This window comes from Grus americana, chromosome 30 (assembly GCF_028858705.1).
Source record: "Grus americana isolate bGruAme1 chromosome 30, bGruAme1.mat, whole genome shotgun sequence".
In the NCBI taxonomy this organism is placed as follows: domain Eukaryota; kingdom Metazoa; phylum Chordata; class Aves; order Gruiformes; family Gruidae; genus Grus; species Grus americana.
In genome coordinates this window covers 503,832-529,412 of record NC_072881.1, presented here as the reverse complement: position 1 = coordinate 529,412, position 25,581 = coordinate 503,832, and the positions used below count along the sequence as shown (strand labels likewise).

General features: G+C 62.5%; 1 protein-coding gene and 2 long non-coding RNA genes across 5 annotated transcripts in view; 1 reads left to right on the top strand and 2 right to left on the bottom strand.

Annotated features, from left to right (window-relative positions):
* LOC129197906 (phosphoribosylformylglycinamidine synthase-like) overlaps positions 1-14,476 on the bottom strand; it is a 30,816-nt gene extending 16,340 nt beyond the window's left edge. Inside the window, 19 exon segments of the mRNA XM_054806715.1 lie at positions 486-716; positions 1,568-1,699; positions 2,527-2,640; positions 4,525-4,686; positions 5,244-5,305; positions 5,531-5,687; positions 5,782-5,808; positions 5,810-5,856; positions 7,279-7,407; positions 8,324-8,455; positions 9,019-9,147; positions 9,229-9,353; positions 9,943-10,083; positions 10,681-10,786; positions 11,789-11,975; positions 12,398-12,503; positions 13,017-13,155; positions 13,429-13,597; positions 14,403-14,476. Of these exon segments, the coding sequence (XP_054662690.1) occupies positions 486-716; positions 1,568-1,699; positions 2,527-2,640; positions 4,525-4,686; positions 5,244-5,305; positions 5,531-5,687; positions 5,782-5,808; positions 5,810-5,856; positions 7,279-7,407; positions 8,324-8,455; positions 9,019-9,147; positions 9,229-9,353; positions 9,943-10,083; positions 10,681-10,786; positions 11,789-11,975; positions 12,398-12,503; positions 13,017-13,155; positions 13,429-13,597 (2,295 nt within the window). The 5' untranslated portion in view covers positions 14,403-14,476.
* A 1,261-nt stretch (positions 14,477-15,737) lies between these two features.
* Positions 15,738-17,065, top strand: LOC129197911 (uncharacterized). Its single transcript, XR_008574400.1, has 3 exons — positions 15,738-16,354; positions 16,592-16,818; positions 16,926-17,065. It is a non-coding gene; the product is annotated as an uncharacterized LOC129197911 (long non-coding RNA).
* A 4,823-nt stretch (positions 17,066-21,888) lies between these two features.
* LOC129197910 (uncharacterized) lies at positions 21,889-24,302 on the bottom strand. 3 transcript variants are annotated; one of them, XR_008574398.1, is made up of 5 exons: positions 24,190-24,302; positions 23,892-24,045; positions 23,421-23,677; positions 23,224-23,315; positions 21,889-22,828 (listed from the first exon to the last, which is right to left on the bottom strand). It is a non-coding gene; the product is annotated as an uncharacterized LOC129197910 (long non-coding RNA). The 3 variants fall into 3 exon arrangements; XR_008574399.1 differs by having other exon boundaries at positions 21,889-22,728; XR_008574397.1 differs by having other exon boundaries at positions 21,889-23,315.
* Between the last annotated feature and the right edge of the window lie 1,279 nt (positions 24,303-25,581).

The window sequence follows — 25,581 nt, the reverse complement described above, 5'->3', positions numbered from 1 at the left end:
TGGCATGTTCCTCATGGCACAGCTATCCCATAACCATGACCTTGCCCTGGCAGTAGCATGTCCCCCATGCCACGGCCATCCCATAACCATGCCGTGACCACACCATCGCTCCTGTAGCCACATCATGGCCTTGCTGTGGTGGTGGCATGTTCCTCATGGCACGGCCATCCCATAACCATGCCGTGACCATGTCATCACTCCTGTAGCCACATCATGGCCTTGTCATGGTGGTGGCATGTTCCTCATGGCACAGCCATCCCATAACCATGCCACAACCACGTCATTGCTCCTGTAGCCATGCCATGACCTTGTCCTGGTGGTGGCATGTCCCCCATGCCACGGCCATCCCATAACCATGACCTTGCCCTGGTGGTGGCACGTCCCCCATGGCACGACCATCCCATGGCCATACCAAAGTCACGTCGCTGCTCCCGTGGCCACCCCACGGCCACGTCGTGACATCGGCGCGGTGACGCGGTACTCACGCGGAGATCGGTGACGCGGGCAAAGACGAGGTTGGTGAGGGCCTCGGTGAGGGCCAGGCGGGCGCCGGCGGCCGGATCCAGCAGACCCTTGATGGGTTGCTCGCCCAGCGCCGTGGCCGCCCCCACCGTGTCGAAATGGGACAGGGCCACCACAGCCACGTCGGCCAACGGCGTGTGCAGGGGCCCCACGCACTGCTGCTGGGCCACCAGCCCCGTCACCGAGCGGTCCACCTGCCACGGGGACAGCGGCGTCAGCGGGGGACGTGGGCTGGGAGGTGGCCACGGGGACAGGTTTGGGGTGGGGACAGGGTTGGGACATGTGGGGGACATGGATGGGACACATCCTGGGGGGACAGGGACATGGGCTGGGACATCTCCCAAGGAGTGGCATTGACTGGGGGGGACAAGGAGTGGGACACGGAGTGGGACATGTCATGGAGGGACACGGAGTGGGACAGATGGAGGACACGGACACAATGGGAGGAGCATCAGGGGATTGGTGACACGGAGGGGACTGGGGACATGGAGAAGACCGCGGCCACTTGGTGGGTTGGGGACACGGAAGAGATTGGGAACGTGGAGGGGACCGTGGTCACCAAGTAGGTTGGGGACACGGAGGGGACCATGGTCACCAAGCAGGTTGGGAACATGGAGGGGACCGTGGTCACCAAGTAGGTTGGGGACACGGAGGGGACCATGGTCACCAAGCAGGTTGGGAACATGGAGGGGACCGTGGTCACCAAGTAAGTTGGGGACACGGAGGAGACCATGGTCACCAAGCAGGTTGGGAACATGGAGGGGACCGTGGTCACCAAGTAGATTGGGGACACGGAGGAGACCATGGCCACCAAGCAGGTTGGGAACGTGGAGGGGACCGTGGTCACCAAGTAGATTGGGGACACGGAAGGGACCATGGTCACCAAGCAGGTTGGGAACGTGGAGGGGACCGTGGTCACCAAGTAGATTGGGGACACAGAGGGGACCATGGCCACCAGGGATGCAGGCACAGGGGTCCCAGCAGGGCCCCCGGCCAGGGTTGGGGACGCGGTGGGACGTGGTGGGACGCGGTGGGACGCAGGTACCTTGTTGGTGAGGTAGCGCTTGCTGGCCACGGCCGGGAGCCGCAGGACCCGTTCCAGCGCCTGCCGCACCGACAGCCCCGGGGGCAGCGCCAGCGGGCGCAGGGTGGGGGCCACCCGCTGCAGCACGAACTCCTGGGGGGCACGGGGGGTCCCATCACCACATGGGTCCCCATCCCCGTTGCGTGTCCCCCATTCCCAACCGGGGTGTCTCCATGACCACTGGGTGGTCCCCATCATCGTGGTGGTCCCCATCCCCGTTGCGTGTCCCCCATTCCCAACTGGGGTGTCTCCATGACCACTGGGTGGTCCCCATCATCATGGTGGTCCCCATCCCCATTGGGTGTCCCCATCATCGTGGTGGTCCCCATCACCACTGAGGAGTGTCCCATTCCCATTGGAGTGTCCCCATCATCACGGGGGTCCCCATTGCCAACTGGGGTGTCACCATACCCATTGGGTGGTCCCAACTGGGGGGGGTGTCCATCGCCATGTGGGTCCCCATCCCTGTCGGTTGTCCTCATTCCCAACCAACGTGTCCCCATCCCCACTGAGGGGTCCCCATCATCATGGGGGTCCCCATTCCCAACAGGGGGGTCCCCATCCCCACTAGGGGATCCCCATTGGGTGGTCCCCATCATCATGGAGGTCCCCATCCCTGTTGGGGGTCCCCATCCCTGTTGGAGGTCCCCATTCCCAACTGGGGCATCCCCATTGGGGTGTCCCCACCATCACGGTGGTCCCCATCTCCATTGGGTGTCTCCACTCCCAACTGGGAGGGTCCCCATCCCCATTGGGGGTCCCCATCCCCACTAGGGGATCCCCATTGGGTGGTCCCCACCATCACGGTGGTCCCCATCTCCATTGGGTATCTCCACTCCCAACTGGGAGGGTCCCCATTCCCAACAGGGGGGTCCCTCAGGTCCCACCCCTGGGGTGACCACAAGCCCCCCCCACCTCACCTTGCGGGGCATCTTGCCCAGCACCCACTCGAGCTCCAGGTTGACGGGGGTGGGCAGCCCCTCGTGGGACCCCCCCTCGGGCACCGGCGCCTCCAGGTCATCCACCAGCACGATCTGGTGGGTGGGGGGGTCAGTGGGGCTGGGGCACCCCCAAACTGCCCCCCAGGAGCCTTCCTGGTCCCTAGGGACCCCAAAAGGACCCCAGGCCCCCCCTCAAACCCCCTTTTGCCCAACAGAGACCCCCAAAAGCCACCCCCAGGACCCCCCCGTGTCCCCCAATCTCCTCAGGTCCCTCCAGGTCACCGTGTCCTGGCCCCATGGACCAACGTCCCCCCATGTCCCCATGTGTCACCATGTCCCCACACCCCCAGGACCCCAAGTCCCCACAGTGTCCCCCATGTCTTTGCATCCCCATGTCCCCACGTCCCCCAGGTCCCCACATCCCTATGGTGTCCACCATGTCCCTGCATCCCTGTCCTGTGTCCCCATGTCCCCATGACCCATGTCCCATGTCCTCATGTCCCCAAGTCCCCACATCCCCATGTCCCCATGGTGTTCCCCATGTCCCTGTCCATTCCCACGTCCTGATCCATGTCCCCCATGTCCCATGTCCCCACATCCCTCGTCCCTATGTCCCCATGACCCACATCCCATGTCCTCATGTCCCCAAGCCCCCACATCCCCATGTCCCCGTGACCCCATGTCCCCATGACCCACGTCCCATGTCCTCACATCCCCAAGTCCTCACATCTCCATGTCCCCATGACCCATGTCCCAGGTCCTCATGTCCCCACAACCCCATGACCCACATCCCATGTCCTCAGGTCCCCAAGTCCCCAGATCCCCACATCCCATGTCCCCACGTCCCCATGACCCACGTCCCATGTCTTCATGTCCCCAAGTCCCCACATCCCCATGTCCCCATGGTGTTCCCCATGTCCCTGTCCATTCCCACGTCCTGATCCATGTCCCCCATGTCCCATGTCCCCACATCCCCACGTCTCTATGTCCCCATGACCCACGTCCCATGTCCTCATGTCCCCAAGTCCCCACACCCCCACATCCACATGTCCCCATGTCCCCATGACCCACGTCCCATGTCCTCATGTCCCCAAGTCCCCACACCCCCACATCCACACGTCCCCATGACCTACATCCCATGTCCCCAAGTCCCCAGATCCCCACATCCCCATGACCCACATCCCATGTCCTCATGTCCCCAAGCCCCCACATCCCCATGTCCCCGTGACCCCATGTCCCCATGACCCACGTCCCATGTCCTCACATCCCCAAGTCCTCACATCTCCATATCCCCATGACCCATGTCCCAGGTCCTCATGTCCCCACGACCCCATGACCCATGTCCCACGTCCTCAGGTCCCCAAGTCCCCAGATCCCCACATCCCATGTCCCCACGTCCCCATGACCCACGTCCCATGTCTTCATGTCCCCAAGTCCCCACATCCCCATGTCCCCATGGTGTTCCCCATGTCCCTGTCCATTCCCATGTCCTGATCCATGTGTCCCATGTCCTCACATCCCCACGTCCCCACATCCCCACGTCCCCACATCCCCATGTCCCCATGACCCATGTCCCCACATCCCCATGACCCACATCCCATGTCCTCACATCCCCAAGTCCCCACATCCCCACGTCCCTGTGACCCATGTCCTCATGTCCCCAAGTCCCCACATCCCCATGACCCACGTCCCAGGTCCTCATGTCCCCACGTCCCCACGTCCCCATGACCCATGTCCCCAAATCCCCACATCCCCATGTCCCCACGTCCCCATGACCCACATCCCATGTCCTCACATCCCCAAGTCCCCACATCCCCACATCCCCACGTCCCCACGACCCACGTCCCATGTCCCCAAGTCCCCACATCCCTACGTCCCCACCTCCACATCCCACGTCCCCACCTCCCCACCACCCCACACCCCCCTTGTCCCCCACCTCCCCACCTCCCCCACGTCCACCCCCCGCCGCCCCCTTACCCGCCCGTCCCCGGTGACGGTCCCCACCACGCAGAGGGGACAGCGCTCGCGGGCGGCCAGACGCCGCAGCAGCCCCAGCCGGGGCGGTCGCACCAGCAGCGCGTTGGACTCCTGGTACTCGGCGCCCCACAGCTCCAGCACGCTCAGCGTTGGGTCCCCCCGCTGCCCCACACGTGTCACCGGGGGGGGGGTGACAAGGGGGGGACGAGGGGGGGACGAGGGAGGGGAAAGGAGGGGGGCACTGGGGGGATGAGGGGGACACCAGGTGGGGGGCATGGGGGGACATTGGGGGGGCACAGGGAGGGGACAGGGGGACAAAGGGGGCACGGGGGGGTGAGGGGGGGTGACACGGGCATGGGGGGGGGACGAGGGGGGGATGGGGGGACAAAGGGGGGGGCACGGGGGGATGAGGGGGACACCAGGTGGGGGGCATGGGGGGACATTGGGGGGGGCACGTGGGGGGACAGGGGGGCAGAGAGACCAGGGGGACAAAGGGGGCATGGGGGGGGGGGGGGGGTGACATGGGGGGACATTGGGAGGGACACGGGGGGGGGGACTGGGGGGGCATGGGGGGGTGCTGGGGGGACAAAGGGGGCACGGGGGGGGTGGCGACACGGGCACGGGGGGACATTGGGGGGGGGGGGGGGGGGGGGCAGGGGGAGACACTGGGGGGGGGTCCCATGGGTGGGGGGGGTCCCATAGGGGGGGTCCCCCCGTACCTGGAAGCGGCTGGCGTAGATGACGGCACCCGCCGGCTCGCTGAGCTCCTTCAGGACGTTCCCTGGGGATGGCGGGACGGGGATATTGGGGGGACCCCCCCCACCCCATGCCCCCCCCCGTGCCCCCCCATCCCCCTGTGTCCCCGTGTCCCCCCCCATGCCCCCCCAGTGCCCCCCATCCCCCTGCATCCCCCCCATGTCCCCCCCATCCCCCCAAAATTCCCCCCCCTTTACCGTTGCCGCCAGCCCCCCCGTGCCCCCCCAAAATTCCCCCCCCCCCCCTTTACCGTTGCCGCCAGCCCCCTGGTCGTGGATGCTGCAGATGGGGTTCCCCCCCCCGCTCTCGATGCACCCCCGCAGCACCCGGTTCATCTTCTGCTCCATTTCGGGGTCCCCCCGTTGCACCGCCCCCGCGTCCCGCTCCTCCGCGTTGTCCCCCTGCACCTGGGGGGGGGGGGGGGGACGGGGACAGACACACATGGACCCCCCCCAAACACCCCCCCACACCCCCCCCCCCCCCCCAAGGGAACCCCCTTACCTGGATGGAGGAGGCGGCCCCCCCCCCCGACGCCGATGCGGTACACGGGGCCCCCCACTTTCACCACCAGCATCCCTGGGGGGGGGGGATTTAGGGGTCCCATGGGAGTTTGGGGGTCCCATGGGTGGGGGTGTTTGGGGGTCCCAGGGGAGATTGGGGGTCCCATGGGTGAAGGGGGAGGATTGGGGGTCCCATGGAGGAGGGGGAGGGGGGATTTGGGGGTCCCAAGGGAGTTTGGGGGTCCCATGGGGGAAGGATTTGGGGGTCCCATGGGTGAGGGGGGAGGATTTGGGGGTCCCAAGGGGGAGGATTTGGGGGTCCCATGGGTGAGGGGAGGGGGGGTTTGGGGGTCCCAAGGGAGTTTGGGGGTCCCATGGGGAAGGATTTGGGGGTCCCATGAAGGAGGGGGAGGGGGGATTTGGGGGTCCCATGGGGGAAGATTGGGGGTCCCATGGGTGAGGGGGGGATTTGGGGGTCCCCAGGGAGTTTGGGGGTCCCATGGGGGAAGATTGGGGGTCCCATGGGTGAGGGGGGAGGATTTGGGGGTCCCAAGGGGGGGGATTTGGGGGTCCCATGGGTGGGAGGGGGGATTTGGGGGTCCCAGGGAGGTTTGGAGGTCCCATGGGTGAGGATTTGGGGGTCCCCAGGGAGTTTGGGGGTCCCATGGGTGGGAGGGGGGATTTGGGGGTCCCAGGGAGGTTTGGTGGTCCCATGGGTGAGGATTTGGGGGTCCCCACGGAGTTTGGGGGTCCCATGAAGGAGGGGGAGGGGGGATTTGGGGGTCCCATGGGTGAGGGGTGGGGGTTTTGGGGTCCTAGGGGAGTTTGGGGATCCCAGGGGTGGGGGAGAATTGGGGGTCCCATGGAGGGGGGGATTGGGGGTCCCATGGGTGAGGGAGGAGGATCTGGGGGTCCCACGGGGATTCAGGGGTCCTGGAGGGGTTTCCCATGGGGATTTGGGGTCCTGGGGGGGGGATTCCCATGGGGATTTGGGGTTCCCATGGGGATTTGGGGGTCCCGAGGGGGTTCCCATGGGGATTTGGGGTCCTGGGGGGGGGGATTCCCATGGGGATTTGGGGTTCCCATGGGGATTTGGGGGTCCCACAGGGATTCGGGGGTCCTGGGGGGGGGGTCCCATGGGGATTTGGGGGTCCCAGGGGGTTCCCATGGGGATTTGGGGGTCCCACAGGGATTCGGGGGTCCTGGGGGGGGGGTCCCATGGGGATTTGGGGGTCCCAGGGGGTTCCCATTGGGAGTTGGGGTTCCCATGGGGATTCGGGGGTCCCAAGGGGGTTCCCATGGGGACTTGGGGGTCCCAGGGTGATTTGGGGTTCCCATGGGGACTCGGGGGTCCCGAAGGGGGGTCCCATGGGGATTTGGGGGTCCCACAGGGATTTGGGGGTCCCAGGGGGTTCCCACGGGGATTTGGGGTTCCCATAGGGATTTGGGGGGGAATCCCATGGTGGGGGGGGGGGGGTGTCATTCCGGGGGGTCTCACCGGGTTCGGGGGGCTCCTTACGGACGTGGTCGTCCTCGATGGCGCCGATGCCACCGCTGAACATGATGGGTTTGATCCACTCCCGCCGCTGCCCCCCCGGCAGCACCTGCCCGAAGGAGCGGGCGAAACCTGGGGACACCTCAAGGCGTCATCCCTCCCCCCCTGCACCCCAAAAACATCCGCCACCCCCCCCCAACCCACCCGGGGGTCACCCCAAGGCGTTGGAGGTCTTTGGGTGTCACTTAGAGGGTCTCCAAATGTCCCCAGAGATCCCCAAGGCAACAGGGAGGGGGTCCCCGGGGTGGGGGGGTCCCAAGATCTTGGAGATCTTTGGAAGGTCCCCAAAATTTCTTGAGGTCCTCAAAGTTATGGGTTGTCCCTGAGGGTCCCCGAGAGTCCCCAAGGTCATGGAGATCTTTGGAAGGTCTCCAAATGTCCTTGGGGTCCACAAGGCAGCAGGGGGTCCCCAAGGGTCCCCAAGGCCATGGAGATCTTTGGAAGGTCTCCAAATGTCCTTGGGGTCTGCAAGGCAGCAGGGGGTCCCCAAGGGTCCCCGAGGGTCCCCAAGACCATGGAGGTCTTTGAGTGTCTCTAGAGGGTCCCCAAACAGCCCTGGGGTCCTCAAATTTCCCTGGGGTCCCCAAGGGTCCCCAGTAGTTCCCAAGACCATGGAGGTCTTTGAGTGTCCCTTGAGAGTCCCTGAATGTCCCTGGGGGTCCCCAAGTGTCCCACGTTCTTCAGGTGTTCCCAGGGGGCCCCAAGGCCATGGAGATCTTTGGAAGGTCCCAAAAATGACCTTGGGGTGCCCAATGGGGTGTCCCCAGGGTTCCTCAAGACCATGGAGATCTTTGGAAGGTCCCAAAATGACCTTGGGGTGCCCAATGGGGTGTCCCCAGGGTTCCTCAAGACCATGGAGATCTTTGGAAGGTCTCACAATGACCTTGGGGTGCCCATTGGGGTGTCCCCAAGACCATGGAGATCTTTGGGTGTCCCTGAATGTCCCTGGGGGGGGTCACCAAAGGTCCCCAGAGGGGTCCCCACTCACCAGCCAGCACGGGCTCCCCAAATTTGTTGCCGTAGTCGCTGGCGCCGTCGCTGGCCCCGATGGCGATTTCCAGGGGGCGGGCGAAGGATTTGGGGTACGGCTGCGCCCCGTCTTCCCAGGGCAGCTCATAGCCTGGGGGGGGGGGTGACGTCTGGGGGGGGAGGTCCCAGGGGTGGGGGGGACCCGAGGTTTGGGGGGGGGGTCCTGGGCAGTTTTGGGGGGGGTTCAGTGAGGTTTGGGGGGAGTTTGGGGGGGCTCAGTGAGGTTTGGGGGGGTCCTGGGCAGTTTTGGGGGGGCTCAGTGAGGTCTGGGGGGGTCCTGGGGAGTTTGGGGGGGTCTAAGGGATCTGGGGGGGATTCCAGGGGTTAAGGGCTCCCAGGCAGGGGTTTTGGGGGGGTCCCATGGGGTGTTGGGGTTCCTGGCAGGGTTTGGGGGGGGTCCTGAGCACGTTTGGGGGATTGGGGGGGTCTCAGGAGTTTGGGGGTCCCAGAGGGAGGTTTGGGGGGGGTCCTGGGGGAGGGGGGTTGCCCAGGGACCTGGTGGGATTAGGGGGGTCCCAGGGGTATTGGGGGAGTCTGGGGGGGGGGGGGGTTGGAAGATCCCTGGGGGGTTTGGGGGGTCCCCGGGGGGTTTGGGGGGGGCGTCCCCAGGTTGGGGGGCAGGGGGGTCCCCGGGTTTGGGGGGGCAGGTCTCACCGGGGATGAGCAGGTTGCCGAAGCTGTAGCCGGCGGTGCCGGCGATGACGTGGGCGCCGCGGCCGGTGCACTGCACGTCCCGGATCCGGCCCCCCGTCCCCGTGGTCGCCCCGCTGAAGGGGGCCACAGCTTTTGGGGGGGGGGGGGGTCATGTTAGGACACGCCCACTCTTCAAGCCCCACCCCACCCCCCCTCCCCAGCCCCACTGACCCGTGGGGAAGTTGTGGGTCTCGGCGGTGAAGATGACGTGCCGGATGGTCGTCCTCTTCTCAAAAGAACTCGGCTCGGCCGGGTCCCGCGGCCACAGGGTCGTCACCGGAACCCCCCGGATGGCGCTGAGGGGACAGGGGGGACGCGTCGCCACCCACCCCGCCGGAGCCTGGGCACGCGGCGAGGCACAGGCACCCGTGGGTGATGGGACACCCAACCTTCATGTCAAGGTCACCCATGGGTGATGGGATCCCAAACCTCCAGGTCATGGTCACCCATAGGTGATGGGATGCCCAACCTCCCTGCCATGGTCACCCATGGGTGATGGGGGTCCCACCAACCTCCGGGTCATGGTCACCCATGGGTGATGGGACCCCTGAACTTGGAAGCCATCATCACCCATGGGTGACGGGATCCCACCAACCTTCATGTCAAGGTCACCCATGGGTGATGGGATCCCAAACTTCCCTGCCATGGTCACCCATGGGTGATGGGACCCCTGAACTTGGAAGCCATCATCACCCATGGGTGACGGGATCCCACCAACCTCCCTGCCATGGTCACCCATGGGTGATGGGATCCCTGAACCTTGAAGCTATCATCACCGATGGCTCACGGGACCCTCGCCCCAACCTCCCTGCCATGGTAACCCATGGGTGACAGCCACCCCAGAGACCCCTGGCCTTGACGCCATGGGGCACCCATGGGCCCCACCTGCTGTTGTCGGAGAACTTGATGACGTTGTTGGGGTTGCTGGAGCTCTGGGTTCCCATGATGCTCTGGAAGAGCGACTGCGGCTCCTCCTGCCCGTCCACCACCAGCCGCCCCTTGAAGAACCAGTGGCGGCTGTGCTCGCTGGGGACATGGAGACACAGTCATGGGGGGCAGCATCACCGGGGGGGGGAACACAGTCATGGTGAGGGTGTCAGTGAGGGACACAGGGACATGGTCATGGTGGTGGCATCAATGGGGACGTGGAGACCATGGTCATGGGGGTGACAACAATAGGGGGACATGGGGACGTGGTCATGGTGGTGACATCAATGGGGGGGACATGGGGACATGGTTGTGGGGGGTGGTGTCAATGGGGACATGGTCATGGTGCTGGCATCAATGGGGACGTGGTCATGGTGGTGACACCAACGAGGGGACATGGGGATGTGGTCATGGTGGTGGCATCAATGGGGACCAGGGGAGCTCAAGGGGGTCTGGGGAGTTTGGGGGGGGGGTGTCAGAGGGATTTTGGGGGGCTCCAGGGAGGTGGAGGAGGGTTGGGGGGCTCAAGGGGGCTCTGGGGATTTGGGGGTGTCTGGGGGGTTTTGGGGACCCAGGGGGTTTGGGGGTGTCTGGAAGATTTGGGGGGGGGGCACAGGGTTTGGGGGGGGGCCCAGGGGGTTTTGGGGGTGTCTGGAGGATTTGGGGGGGCCCAGGGGGTTTGGGGAGCCCCGGCACCTGTTGGACTGGGCCAGGTCGAAGGCCTCCACCGAGGTGGGGTTGCGGCCGGCGGTGCGGAAGAGCCGGGTGTAGTACTGCACGTCCCAGGGGTCGAAGGCCAGGCCTGGGGGGGACACCACTGTCCCCAAGGGTCTCCAGGGACCCCCGGACCCCCCCCCCCATGTCCCCCCAAGTGTCCCCTCAGGTCCCTCAACCCACACTCAGAGACAACCCGTGTTCCCATGACCCTTTGTCCCCAAGTGTCCCCATGTCCACAGGTCCCTGTCACCCATGTCCCCATGTCCTCCATGTCCCCATGACCCCTTGTCCCCAAGTCCCTTGTCCTCCATGTTCCCATGACCCATGTCCCCAGATCCCTGTGACCCATGTCCCCATGTCCTCCATATTCTCCATGTCCCCATGACCCATGTCCCATGTCCTCAGATCCCTGTGACCCATGTCCCCAATGTTCTCCATGTCCCCTTGTCCCCAAGTCCCTTGTCCTCTATGTTCCCATGACCCATGTCCTCATGTCCTCCATGTCCCCAGATCCCTGTGACCCATCTCATGTCCCCATGTCCTCCATGTCCCCACCTCCCACATCCCCCCACCATGTCCCATGTCCCCATGTCCCCACATCTGTGACCCATGTCCCCATGTCCTCCATGTCCCCACCTCCCACATCCCCCCACCATGTCCCATGTCCCCATGTCCCCACATCTCTGTGACCCATGTCCCCATGTTCTCCATGTCCCCGCCATGTCCCCACATCTCTGTGACCCATGTCCTCCATGTCCCCACGTTCTCCATGTCCCCACGTCCCACATCCCACCACGTCCCATGTCCCCCCCATGTCCCCACATCGCTGTGACCCACATCCCCATGTTCTCCACGTTCTCCATGTCCCCCCCATGTCCCCACATCTCTGTGACCCATGTCCTCCATGTCCCCATGATCCATGTCCCCACATCTCTGTGACCCATGTTCTCCATGTCCCCACGTTCTCCATGTCCCCACATCCCACCACGTCCCATGTCCCCCCCATGTCCCCACATCTCTGTGACCCACATCCCCATGTTCTCCACGTTCTCCATGTCCCCCCCCATGTCCCCCCCCCAACCCCTACCCAGCTCGCGGTCGGCCTGCTCCAGGGCGGGGGGGCCGCCCCGCAGGACGTCGATGGTGGTGACGGGGACGGGGCGCACGGGCACCTCGAAGGTGGCCAGCGGCTCGGGGTACAGCTGCTCCGTCATGGGGTCCCGCAGCGCCCGCCCCAGCCGCTCCGCTGCCCCCCGCGACGGCTGCCCCTCGAACTGGGGGGGGGGACACACAGAGATGGCCCCGTGTCACCCCCCTGGCCTGGCCCTGGGGGGAGGGACACCCCCCCCCCCGTGGGGACACCCCCAGATAGGGGGGCACCGGGTGACCCTCCCAGGGACACAGGGACCCCTGGGGACCTCAGGACAGCCAGGGATAGGGGGACCCCCCGGGGACAGCAGGACCCCTGGGGACACTGCCCCCCCCCCCCATGACCCTGGTGCCCCCCCATGTCCCCAGTGTCCCCCCCGTGCCCCCCCATGATCCCAGCTGCCCCCCCCCCCAGTGCCCCCCCCGTGCCCCCCTGGTGCTCCCCCCATGCCCCCCTATGTTCCCAGTGCCCCCCCGTGCCCCCAGTGCCCCCCCATGACCCCGGTACCCCCCCGTGCCCCCCCATGTCCCCCCCCGTGCCCCCCACCTGGAGCAGGAGGCGCCGGGATCGCTCCACTCGCTGCACCCGGCCCAGCCCGGCCGCCCGGCAGAGGGAGACGGCGTTGGTGGAGGCGGCCGTGCAGACCCCCAGCCTGCGGCACCCACGGGACCCTCAGCACCCACAGGGCACCCTCAGCACCCACGGGACCCCACAGGGCACCCATGGGACCCCCTCACCAGGCACCTCCAGCGCCCCACGAGGCACCCAGCCCCCATGGGACCCCCCCCAGGACCCCCCCATCGGGACCCCCCCAGCACCCATGGGACCCCCCAGCACCCATGGGAGCCCCCTCCCCCAGAACCCCCCCTCAAGACCCCCCCAGCACCCATGGGACCCCCCCCCCAGGACCCCCCATCGGGACCCCCCCAGCACCCATGGGACCCCCCTCCCCCAGGACCCCCCCTCAGGACCCCTCCAGCACCCATGGGACCCCCCTCCCCCAGGACCCCCCCTCTTGATCCCCCCAGCACCCATGGGACCTCCCCCCCCAGAACCCCCTCTCAGGACACCCCCAGCACCCATGGGACCCCCCTCCCCCAGGACCCCCCATTAGGACCCCCCTCATGACCCCCCCCAGCACCCATAGGACCCCCCCCCGCCGTACTTGGGCCCGATCTCCAGCAGCAGGTGGGGGCCGTGGGGGCGCAGGAAACTTTGGGGGGCCACCTCCTCCCCCTGCCCCAGGGGGGACCCCAAGACCCAGCGCAGGATCCGGCTTTCCTCCGCGTCGGGGGGGTCCTCCCCTGCGCACCCCAAACGCTGGGACCCCCCATCCACCCCCACCCCAAATAGCCCCCTGACGCCCCCCAACACCCCCCTGCCCCCCAAAACCCCCACTGCCCCCCCATCCCTCCAAGACCCCCCAAAGCCCATGACCCCCCCACGTCCCCCGTGCCCCCCCACACCCTCCCCACCCCCCGTGTCCCCCGTGCCCCCCCATGCCCCATCCCCCCCGTGTCCCCCCACATCCCCGTGCCCCCCAAAACCCCCCCGAGCCCCCCCAAACCCCCCCGTACCGTCCCAGGCCAGGTAGTAGCAGAGCTCGCAGGTGACAGCGGTGACCCCCGGTTCCACGGCTCGGGCCACCCGCAGGGGGGACCCCAATCCCAGCCCCAGGGGGGCCCCCCCAGCACCCCCCACCTGCTCGGGGGGGCCCGGCCGCACATAGAACCGCAGCACCTGCATCTGGGGGGGGGAAAAGGGGGGGGGAGAGAGGGTGAGAGGGGACCCCCAAACCTGAGGACCCCCCCCCCAAACCTGGGGACCCCCCCCTCAGCACTCCCAAACCTGGGGACCTCCCCCAAACCTGGGAACCCCCCTCCAGGCACCCCCAAATCCAGAGAGTCCTGGACATCCCCCCCCCCCCAAAATGGGGACCCCCAAAGCCTGGCGAACCCAGGGACCCCCAAATCCAGGGACACACCCCCCACCCAGAGACCCCCAAATCCTGGGGAACCCCCAAACCTCAGGGATCCCCAAACACTTGGGGACCCCCCCAAACTCCCCAGAACCCCCAAACCTGGGGTCACCCCGGGGACCCCCAAAACCCCCCAGGACCCCCAATCCCCGGGGACCCCCAAATCCCTCAGGGACCCCCGAGGACCCCCAAATCTGGGGACCCCCCCCAAATCTCGGGGGGACCCCCCCCCAAACCCTGCGGACCCCCAAAGCCGTGGGGAACCCCCAAACCCCACCCCCCCCCCGGGGAAACCCCCGGAACCCCCAAACCCCCCCAGACACCCCGGGACCCCCCCAAAACCTGCGGGACCCCCAAGCCCTTACGTCACTAAGAGAGCCCCTCTTCTCCCTACGTCACAACACTCGCCCCGCTCCACGTGTGCTCCACGCGGGGCCCCCACAACCCCCCCCCTCCCCCCCCCCAAGAGCTCGCGAGGCCGCGCGCGACCCAACCCCCCCCTTCCCCGCTCCCCCCACGCCACGTCACGCCACACGTCACGCCATGTCACGCGTGAAACCCCGTTCCCCGTACCACGCAGCGCTCCGCAGCCTTTGCCCCCCCGGGCACCCACGTTTTTGACCCGCGCGCGCGCGGAAGTGGAATTCGGCCCCCCCCCCCCCGCCCCCCCCCCCCCCCCCGCCCTCCCCCCCCCCGCCCGGAGGGAACCAGGTTGGGGGGGGGAGGGGGGAGGGGACATCGGGGACGACATCGGGACCCCGCACCCACCCAACCCCCCCATCGGGTGGGGGGGGGGACCCCGCATGGGGGGGGGGGAGGGGGGACACGCGTGGGAGGGGCCCGGGTGGGGGGGGAGGGGTGTCCCCTTCCTGCCCCTCCCCCTCCGTTAACTCATGGGGGGGGGCGGTGTTTCCACGAGCTTTGGCAGCGCCCCTCCCCCTCCTCCCCCAAGGCCAGACCCGGGGGGGGGGGGGGCAGCGGGCCAGGGGGGTGGGGTGGGGGGGCGTGTGCTGACATCACTGTGACGCAGATCCCGGGCTGTGATCCAGGTGTCCCCATGGCCGGGGGGTGGGGGGGGTGGGGTCCCTTGGGGTCCCCATGGTTGTTGGGGGTCCCCATGGTCAGGGGGGGTCCCCATCGGTCGTGGGGGGCTCCCTTAGGGTCCCCGTCGTCGCAATTCGGAACCGAAAGCGAACTCGTCGTCACCGATGACCTCGCAGGAAGCGGCACAGGCGGCGCGGGGCGGCCGAAGGTTCCTCTTCATGGGGCCCCGACCCCCCGAAAACGTCGCTGCCCGTTTCGTCTGGCTGACTCGGCAAAACCGATTTTGCCAGGAATTTCTGGGACACCTCGGAGACGTTGGATTGTTTTTATTATTTTTTTATGATTTTTTTAATTTTTTTACTTTTTTAAATTTTTTCTTTTTTAAATTTTTATCATTTTTTAAATTTTTTTATTATTTTTATTTTTATTATTTTTAATTTTTTATTATTTTTACTATTTTTTATTTTTTATTATTTTTATTTTAAAAATTTATTATTTTTAATTTTTATTTTAATTTTTATTTTTATTATTATTTTTATTTTTTATTATTATTTTTATTATTTTTAATTTTTAATTTTTTAATTTTTTATTATTTTTAATTTTTATTATTTTTATTTTTATTTTTTATTTTTATTTTTATTATTTTTATTTTTATTATTTTTATTTTTAATTTTTTTAATTTTTTAAATTTTATTATTTTTTAATTTTTATTATTTTTATTTGTTTAATTATTGTTTTAATTATTTTTTATTTTTATTATTTTTAAAATTCTTTTTCAAATTCTTTTTTAAATTCTTTTTTAAATTCTTTTTTAAATTCTTTTTTCATTCTTTTTTTCATTCTTTTTTTCGTTCTTTTTTCCGTTCTTTTTTTCATTCTTTTTTTCACTCTTTTTTTAATCCTTTTTTTCCAAATTTCTTCTCGGCGCCCAATCGAAGACCCCCGTGCCGACGCCAATCCTCCCTCTTCCCGAACTGCCTCCACGAGCGCCGCGCGCCGCGCCGACGCCGTTATCTGCGGCCCGTCTGTGTATTTTACCCCTTTCGCCGCTCTCGAGGCCTGATGTCAGCGCCCATCGGTTCCGCTCTCTGCGCTGACGCGCCTCGGCCCCCGCGGCGTCTGTAGTTGGGCTCCTCGCTTTCCTCATTCCGGGTTAAAAAAAAAAAAAAACCCGTAGCCGGAGTGACAGCAGAGGTGACTTGGAGCTCTACGTCATCTTGGAGGTGACTTTGAGCTCTACGTCATCGACTTTGAGCTCTACGTCATCTTGGAGGTGACTTGGAGCCCTGCATCATTTTGGAGGTGACTTGGAGCTCTACGTCATCGACTTTGAGCCCTATGTCATCTTGGAGGTGACTTTGTGCTCTACATCATCCCATAGGTGACTTGGAGCTCTACGTCATCGACTTTGAGCTCTACATCATCTTGGAGGTGACTTGGAGCTCTACGTCATCGACTTTGAGCTCTACGTCATCTTGGAGGTGACTTGGAGCCCTGCATCATTTTGGAGGTGACTTGGAGCTCTACGTCATCGACTTTGAGCCCTATGTCATCTTGGAGGTGACTTTGTGCTCTACATCATCCCATAGGTGACTTGGAGCTCTATGTCATCGACTTTGAGCTCTACGTCATCTTGGAGGTGATTTGGAGCTCTACATCATCGACTTTGAGCTCTACGTCATCTTGGAGGTGACTTGGAGCTCTACATCATCCCATAGGTGACTTGGAGCTCTACATCATCGACTTTGAGCTCTACGTCATCTTGGAGGTGACTTGGAGCTCTACGTCATCGACTTTGAGCCCTACGTTATCTTGGAGGTGACTTGGAGCTCTACGTCATCCCGTAGGTGACTTTGAGCTCTACATCATCAACTTTGAGCCCTACATCATCTTGGAGGTGACTTTGAGCCCTCCGTCATCTTGCTCCAACAGCGTCGCTCGATATGTAAGCGAGATGCTGCCTTTCGAAGAGTCCGACGGGTTCAGATAAATCTGGCAGGCGCCGTCATTAAAGCTTTATTTGATTTATTTTTTATTTTTTTTCCCCCCCAGGCTCCGAAAGGTCCTCCTTGGCCTTAAGAAGCTTAACGAGCTTGCAGTCGTTTGCGCGCGCGCTCCTGCCAGGTTTCCGCTGCCGATAGGACACCATCCCCATTACCGCGGCGTAACTCCTCCGGGACGGTTTCTTTTCCTTATTTCTAATTAATTCTTTCCAAAGATTATCAGGCTATTTTCGGAATCCTCGAGTTCGTCTTACCAGATTTATTCCGGGTTTAAGGATAATCCTTACGGATTCCGCTCTTCCCGATCTACCCGCGACCTCGCCGAAGGCGTCGCTGCGTTCTCCGCCTCCTCGGGAATTCCTTCGTTAGCCTTAGGTTGATTCCCGCAACGTAAAAGCTCTCGCCTCCACGGCTTTAGATTCCGGGATTAACGACGGAACTTCGTCATCGTTAAAGGCAATCGGCATTTCCAATTTACTTAACGGGCGCCTCGGCCGGGATAAACCCACAGTCCCGCAGTCGCTCCGGAGGATCTCGCGAGGTGAAAAACGAAGCAACGGGAGGTACCTCACCCCGTCTCTTCTCCTTTCTACGAAACAACACCCGTCGTGACGCCGTGTTGTTTTCCAAATTCTTATTTTGGGGCCGTTTTTCCTGCTCATCCAATTTCTACATTGGCCAGCGCCCGTTACGATACTCGATTAATCGTCTTTTTATAAGCGGGTCCCTTCCGATTTCTTTCCAACATTTTAAAATACGCCCTAGGGGAGATTTTTCTTTAATATCCCCCCCCCCCGCCATCCGTCGAAAGTTTCTTACCCGTCGCGACACGGATACGACAAAAGCCACGACCCGAAAGTTGACGAAACGGCAACGCGTTAAAACCCGGCGTTCTTGAGAATTCTTCAGTCACGGTTCCGGCAACCGTAGCTCACGTCGCGGAGGCTAACCCAAATCTTCGATCGCGACAAAAAACCAAGAGAAACGCCTTTCGCCCGTCGCAGGGAACGTCCTCGGAATTCTTCGGTCCGGAGGAGGGGCGAGAAAATCCCGCGGATCCGTCGCGATTCAAAAGCCTCGTCCCATCCGGACCCCGTCGGCGCACGTTCGGGATTAACGGGGAAACTCGTTAACGCCGATTATCGCGGGAAGCGGCAGGCGTTTCCTTTGGGCGCGTTCCTCTAACTGGTCCCGGTTTCTTCGCCCAGTACGCAAACTGGAACGCTCGGTTCCTTTATCCGGGGGGATAATTTGGGGGGGGGGGGACACGACACCCTGGCCCAAGTTACCTTCCCCCCCCCCCAGTTTCTGGATATTTCCGCCTAACGAAGCGACGAAAAGGTTCTGGTCACACCGAATCGGGCCTTCGGGTACGGGCCCGTCGTTTCGGCTACGCTTACGTCACGTCACGGGCGTCCCCGCGCCATGAGCTCCTCGCGGGATGCCCTCACCCCCCCCACCCCCACCCCTCCCCCCACGCATCGCTCCACAGCCTTTGCCCCCCCCCCCCCCGAAAACCCAACGGGTTTTACCTGGAATTCAGCCTCTGCCCCCCCCCACCCAGAGGGAGCCAAGTGGGGGGGAGGGGACACCGGGACCCCCCACCGGGTGAGGGGGGACCCCGCATGGGGGGGGGGGGCGCACACACGTGGGGGGGTCCCGGCTGTGGGGGTGTCCCCTTCCTGCCCCTCCCCCCGTTAACTCATGGGGGGGTGGTGCTTCCACGAGTTTTGGCAGCGCCCCTCCCCCTCCCCCCCAAGGCCAGACCCGGGGGGGGCACCGGGCCAGGGGGGTGGGGTGGGGGGGCGTGTGCTGACATCACTGTGACGCGGATGCCGGGCTGTGATCCAGGTGTCCCCATGGCCGGGGCGGGTCCCTTGGGGTCCCCACGGTGGGGGGGGGTCCCCATGGTCAAGGGGGTCCCTGGGGGTCCCCATGGTGGGGTGGGGGGGGTCCCCATGGCGGGGGGTCCCCATGGTCAGGGGGGTCCCTGGGGGTCCCCACGGTGGGGGGGTCCCCGTGGCTGGGGGGGTCCCTTGGTGTCCCCACGGTGGGGGGTGGGTCCCCATGGTCAGGGGGTCCCTGGGGGTCCCCATGGTGGGGGGGGTCCCCATGGCCGGGGGGTCCCTGGGGGTCCCCATGGAGGGGGGGGTCCCCATGGTCAGGGGGGTCCCTGGGGGTCCCCGCAGTGGGGGGGTCCCCATGTCTATTGGGGTTTGCGTGGGAAGGGTTTGGTAGCGGGGGAGGGGCTACGGGGTGGGGGGCTTCTGCGAGAAGTCCAAGGTCAAGGTCAGGGCTGGGGTGAGAAGATGGGGGGGGGGACACACGACACTCTGCAGCCCCCCGGGCTGGAGCAGAAGGAGGGGCGAGAGGGGCTGCAGCCTGCGGAGAGCAGCGTGGGGAGGCAGGCCGGGCTCTGCAGCCACGGGGGAAGGGCACCCACAGCACCCATGGGACCCCACAGGGCACCCTCAGCACCCACGGGACCGCACAGGGCACCCTCAGCACCCACGGGACCCTCAGCACCCATGGGACCCCACAGGGCACCCTCAGCACCCACAGGGCACTCTCAGCACCCTCAGCACCCATGGGACCGCACAGGGCACCCTCAGCACCCACAGGGCACTCTCAGCACCCATGGGACCCCACAGGGCACCCTCAGCACCCACAGAGCACCCTCAGCACCCATGGGACCCCACAGGGCACCCTCAGCACCCACAGGGCACCCTCAGCACCCACGGGACCCTCAGCACCCATGGGACCCCACAGAGCACCCTCAGCACCCATGAGACCCTCAGCACCCATGGGACCCCACAGGGCACCCTCAGCACCCACAGGGCACCCTCAGCACCCATGGGACCCCACAGGGCACCCTCAGCACCCACAGGGCACTCTCAGCACCCACGGGACCCCACAGGGCACCCTCAGCACCCACGGGACCCTCAGCACCCATGGGACCCCACAGAGCACCCTCAGCACCCACAGGGCACCCTCAGCACCCACGGGACCCCACAGGGCACCCTCAGCACCCACAGGGCACCCTCAGCACCCACGGGACCCTCAGCACCCATGGGACCCCACAGGGCACCCTCAGCACCCACAGGGCACTCTCAGCACCCATGGGACCCCACAGGGCACCCTCAGCACCCATGGGACCCCTCAGCACCCATGGGACCCTCAGCACCCATGGGACCCCACAGAGCACCCTCAGCACCCACAGGGCACCCTCAGCACCCACGGGACCCTCAGCACCCACGGGACCCCACAGGGCACCCTCAGTACCCACAGGGCACTCTCAGCACCCATGGGACCCCACAGGACACTCTCAGCACCCACAGAGCACCCTCAGCACCCACGGGACCCCCTCACCAGGCCCCCACAGCCCTCGGGTAGCAGCAGAGCCCGCAGGTGACAGCGGTGACCCCCGGGACACCGGGACCCCCCCCCCCCAACCCCCACCGGGTGAGGGGGGACCCCGCCGGGGGGGGGGGGGGGGAAGGGGGGGGTGGAAGGTCAGTGGTGACATCACGGGTGACACGGCCGGTGACATCAGCCGCCCCCGGACCTGAGCTGCTGCCCCCTCACCTCCGCCTCACGCCCGGCTATTTGCATATCCCCGCCCCTCCCGCGCGGCGCCGGGGGCGCATGCGCACAGCCCGCACCAGGCGCGGGAGGGGAGGGGCGCATGCGCACAGCTCCCGGATGGGACGGGGAAGGAGGTCTGCGCATGCGCACCGGCCGGGACGGGGTGTCCACAGGGACGGGGTGTCCCCATGGGTCATGGTGTCCCCTTGGACGTGGTGTCCCCTTGGACGTGGTGTCCCTCATCCCCATGGGTCATGGTGTCCCCTTGGACATGGTGTCCCTCCTCCCCATGGACGTGGCGTCCCCTTGGACGTGGTGTCCCTCATCCCCATGGACGTGGTGTCCCCATGGGTCATGGTGTCCCCTTGGGTCATGGTGTCCCCATGGGTCATGGTATCCCCTTAGACGTGGTGTCCCTCATCCCCATGGACGTGGTGACCCCTTGGGTCATGGTGTCCCTCATCCCCATGGGTCACGGTGTCTCCTTGGGTCATGGTGTCCCCATGGACATGGTGTCCCTCATCCCCATGCCAGGGTGTCCCCATGGATGTTGTGTCCCCTTGAACATGGTGTCCCTCATCCCCACGCCAGGGTGTCCACATGGCCAGGGTGTCCCTATGCGTCATGGTGTCCCTCATCCCTGTGGGTCATGGTGTCCCCTTGGGACATGGTGTCCCTCATCCCCAATGGGTCATGGTGTCCCCATGGATGTGGTGTCCCCGTGGGTCACAGTGTCCCTCATCCCCATGGGTCATGGTGTCCCTCATCCCATGGATCATGGTGTCCCCCGTCCCCTCGGGTCACGGTGTCCCCATGGCCATGGTGTCCCCACGTGTCATAGTGTCCCTCATCTCCCTGACCAGCGTGTCCTTGTAGCCAAAACGACGGGCCCGTACCCGAAGGCCCAATTTGGCGCAACCAGAACCTTTTCGTCGCTTCGTTAGGCGGAAATATCCAGAAACTGGGGGGGGAGGGAAGGGAACTTGGGCCGGGGTCGTTCCCCCCCCCCCCCCAAATTATCCCCCCTACTCGAAAGGCGGAGAAAGGAACCGAGCGTTCCAGTTTGCGTACTGGGCGAAGAAACTGGGACCAATTACCGTGACGGATATCCGTAATATCCGCGTGTAAATACGACAGATATACCCAGATCTCTCTGCACCCACCCTCGACGCAACCGACGGCTCCTCCCAGTTTGGTGTCAGCCGCAAACTTGCTCACGACACCTTCGAGTCGTTTACGGAAACGTTAAAGAGAAGCGACCCTAAAATGGAGCCCTGGGGAACCCCACTAGTGACCGGCCGCCAGCCCGATGTCACCCCGTTTACCGGAACTCTTTGGGCCCGACCCGTCAGCCAGTTGCTCGCCCACGGCACCATGGTTTTGTCAAACCGTGTGCCGGATGTTTTCTCCAGAAGGATGCTGTGAGAGACGGTTATGGAAAGCTTTATTGAAATCTAAAAAAAAAAATAAAAAAAAATAAAAGAAATGACATCAGCTGGCTTGCCTTGGTCAACCAGACGGGTGACCTCATCGTACAAGGAAACAAAGTTTGTTAGGCCCTTCCCCTCACGACCCCGTGTTGGCTGTGACCAGCGACTGCGTCGTCCTTCGGGTGTTTTTCGGTAACTCCCAGCGTAATTTCCTCCCTGATTTTACCGGGCACTGAAGTGAGACTGACGGGGGTCTTCGTTCTTGCCCTTCTTGAAGATTGGAACGACGTCTGCCAGCTTCCAGTCAACCGGGACCTCGCCAGATTCCCGAGACCGTTGGAAAAATAATTGAGAGAAGTGTCGCGATGACATCAGCCAGCTCCCTGAGCACCCTGGGATGAATCCCATCAGATCCCATGGACTTGTACGCATCCGGGTGGAGCAGCAAGTCCCGCACGATTTCAGGGTCAGCTGGGAGTTTATCGTTACTGCAGTCACGGTCCCCCAACTCGGGGCATCTGGGGTCCCAGAGCCCGTCATCAGCGTTGAAGACAGAGGTGAAGAAGGCATCAAACGTCTCTGCTTTGTCTACGTCCCTGTTTGTCAGGTGACCGTTCTCGTCGAGTAACGAGCCGATATTCTCTCCGCTCCTCCTTTTGTTATTAACATATTTTAAAAAGCCCTTTTAATTGTCCCCCACAGTCCTGGCCAGCTTCAACTCTGAGCTTTGGCCGCACGAATTTTCTCCCTACGAAGGCGAGCCAGCGTCCCTGTAGTCCTCCCACGTCGCCTGACCCTGCGTCCAGCGGCCGTACGCTTTCTTCTTCCACCTAAGCTCTAGAAGAAGATCCTTGTTCAGCCAAGCCGGCCTTCTGCCCCGCCTGCTTGACTTGCGGCATTTTGGAATCGCCCGTTCCTCAGCTCTTAGGAGGTGGCCCTTAAAAAGTGACCACCACTGATGGACCCCGATGCCATCAAGAGATGTTTCCCAGAGGACCTGACTGACTAGTTCCCCAAGCAGCCTGAAGTCTGCTCTCCCCGTAGCCAGGGTTGAAGTTTTGGTGGCAGTTTTCCTCCTATCGCCAAAGATTTTAAATTCTACCGCTTTGCGGTCACTATGGTCAAGATGGCCACCAATTGCTACTTCTCCTATGAGACCTTCTCCATTCACGAGTGACTGATCTAGAAGGACAGGTTTGGACCCCCCAAAATGAGGCTTTGGACCACAAAATGAGGTTTTGGACCCTAACATGAGATTTTAGACTCCAAATTAAGGCTTTAGACTCTCCAGAACGAGCATCAAACAGCGGCTACGGCCGCCAACGTACTCACTCGGGAAAGAGGATGATGATGATGCGGCCAGAAAACGTCAGCGAGGCCACGGGCACCAGCGGGGACACCACCATGTCCAGCAGCCAAGGGACCTGCAAGGGAGGAGCACGAAGATGGTGGCACGTCCTCAGCGTGGCTGAGGCACTCGCTATCGGAGGAGCACAAAGATGGCGGGACGGCCTCAGCGAAACGCTCACCTTAAAAACAGCTTTCTCCAAACTTTTCTTCCCAGAGGTCTTCTCCAGGAATTCACAGTACTACTTCATTTGTACCCTCATGCCTTCGATGAGGAGCACCCCCACGTCCTTCAGGAAAAGGGCGACGTTCTCCCCCTTCCACAGGCAGTAAGAGAGGAGGGACATGGTGCCTTGGACACAGTTCTCCACCTTCTGCCGGGACACCGAGGCGGCATCGGCCACCTTGGCGTATTTGAGGGCCTCCAGCTCCTTATTGTCTGTAAGAACACACGAGAGGGATGGAGGTGCTCACCCAGTGCTCCTTCTGCAGGCCAAGGTTTCCCAAGGGCTGCCTGTTGCAGTCACCCACAAAAACCCCCCATTTTTGGACCTTCTCCGCAGAGAGGACAGTTTGCTTTAGCAAAGCGTCTCGGATCCAGGGGAGGGAGGTGATGACCGTGCAACCAACCAGGGTTTAATCCTCCTGCTTACCAGGCAGGTAGTCCTTGTTGTCCCTGAGGTTGTGGACAACCACGAGGTTCCCTTGCCAGCCGAAACACGGGCCTCTGGATAATCACCACCTCGTCCCCAACCCGGATCCATGCGGGGACCACATCAAAGGAGCCAAGGGTGCCAATTCGGACCCCTGCAAGCGGAAGAGAAGGGAAGGAAGGGAAGGGCACAGCCTCCTTTTCCTTCCTTTTCCTTTTCCTTCCCTTCTTCCCCCTTTCCCCTTCCCTTCCCCCAAACTCTCCCTTCCCCGCCAGGTTGCCATTATCGCGATATAGACCTTGTGAGCGGATTAATCGGGGATGGTGGTGGTGGGAGCCCGGGACCGGGAGGTGATCGCTGCCGCCCTGACAGGACCTGGGCTGTGAGGAGAGCGCTGCGCATGCGCACACCGGAGCGCGGGAGTGTAACGGCCGTGATGGGGGAGACCATTGCGGTGATTGGGGGGGGGGGGGGCAGAGGGCGAGACCATTGGGGGAGATGGGGGGAACCATTGCGTTAAGGGGGGGCGATGGGGGGGCAGAGGAGCGGAGAGCAGCACCGAGACCCCAAACTTGGGGCTTCTGGACCCCAATTCAGGGTTTGGAACGTCACTTCGGCCAGGTAGAGGAGGATGTGGGCCCCTAAAGTGAGGGTTTGGACCCAAAACTGAGGGTTTGGACCCCCAAAATGAGGGGTTACACCCTCAAATGAGGATTTGGAGCCAAAATGAAGGTTTGGAGCCCTCCAACGGAGGCTTTGAACCCCAAAAATGAAGGTTTGGACCCCAAACCTGAGGGTTTGGAACCCAACAATTACTGTTGGGACCCCAAAAATTAAGGTTTGGGCCCCAAAAATGAAGGTTGGAACCCCAAAATGGGGGGTTGGACACCAAATTGAAAGTTTGGGCCCCCAAAATCAGGCTCTGGACCTCACAAAACAAGACTTTGGACCCTACAATGAGGGTTTGGACCTCAAAATGAAGGTTTGGAGCCCCCAAAAGGAGGCTTTCAACCCAAAAATGAAGGTTTGGACCCCAAAATTGAGGGTTTGGACCCCAGAAAACTGAGGGTTTGGACCCTAGCACGAGGGGTTGGATCCCCAAAATGGGGGGTGGCACCCCACAAATGAGGGTTTGGACACCAAAACTGGGGGGTTAGACCCTAACATGAGGGGTTGGACCCCAAAACTGAGAGTTTGGAACTCAAAAATGAAGGTTTGGACCCCCAAAATGAGGGGTTAGACCCTCAAATGAGGATTTGGAGCCAAAATGAAGGTTTGGAGCCCTCCAAAGGAGGCTTTGAACCCCAAAAATGAAGGTTTGGACCCCAAACCTGAGGGTGTGGAACCCAAAAATGACTGTTGGGACCCCAAAAATGAGGGTTTGGACCCTACCATGAGGGGTTGGAACCCCGAAATGGGGGGGGTGGACCCCAAAATGAAAGTTTGGGCCCCCAAAATCAGACTTTGGGCCTCACAAAATGAGGCTTTGGACCTCACAAAATGACGGTTTGGACCTCAAAATGAAGGTTTGGACCCGCAATATGAGGGTTTGGAACCCCCACAAAAGTATGTTTGGACACCAAAAAGGAGGATTTGGACCGCAGAAATTAAGGCTGAGACCCTAAAATGAGGGTTTGGGACCTGTAAACCCCCAAAACCAGACACAGCTTAGCTTAGGAAAACTAAACTA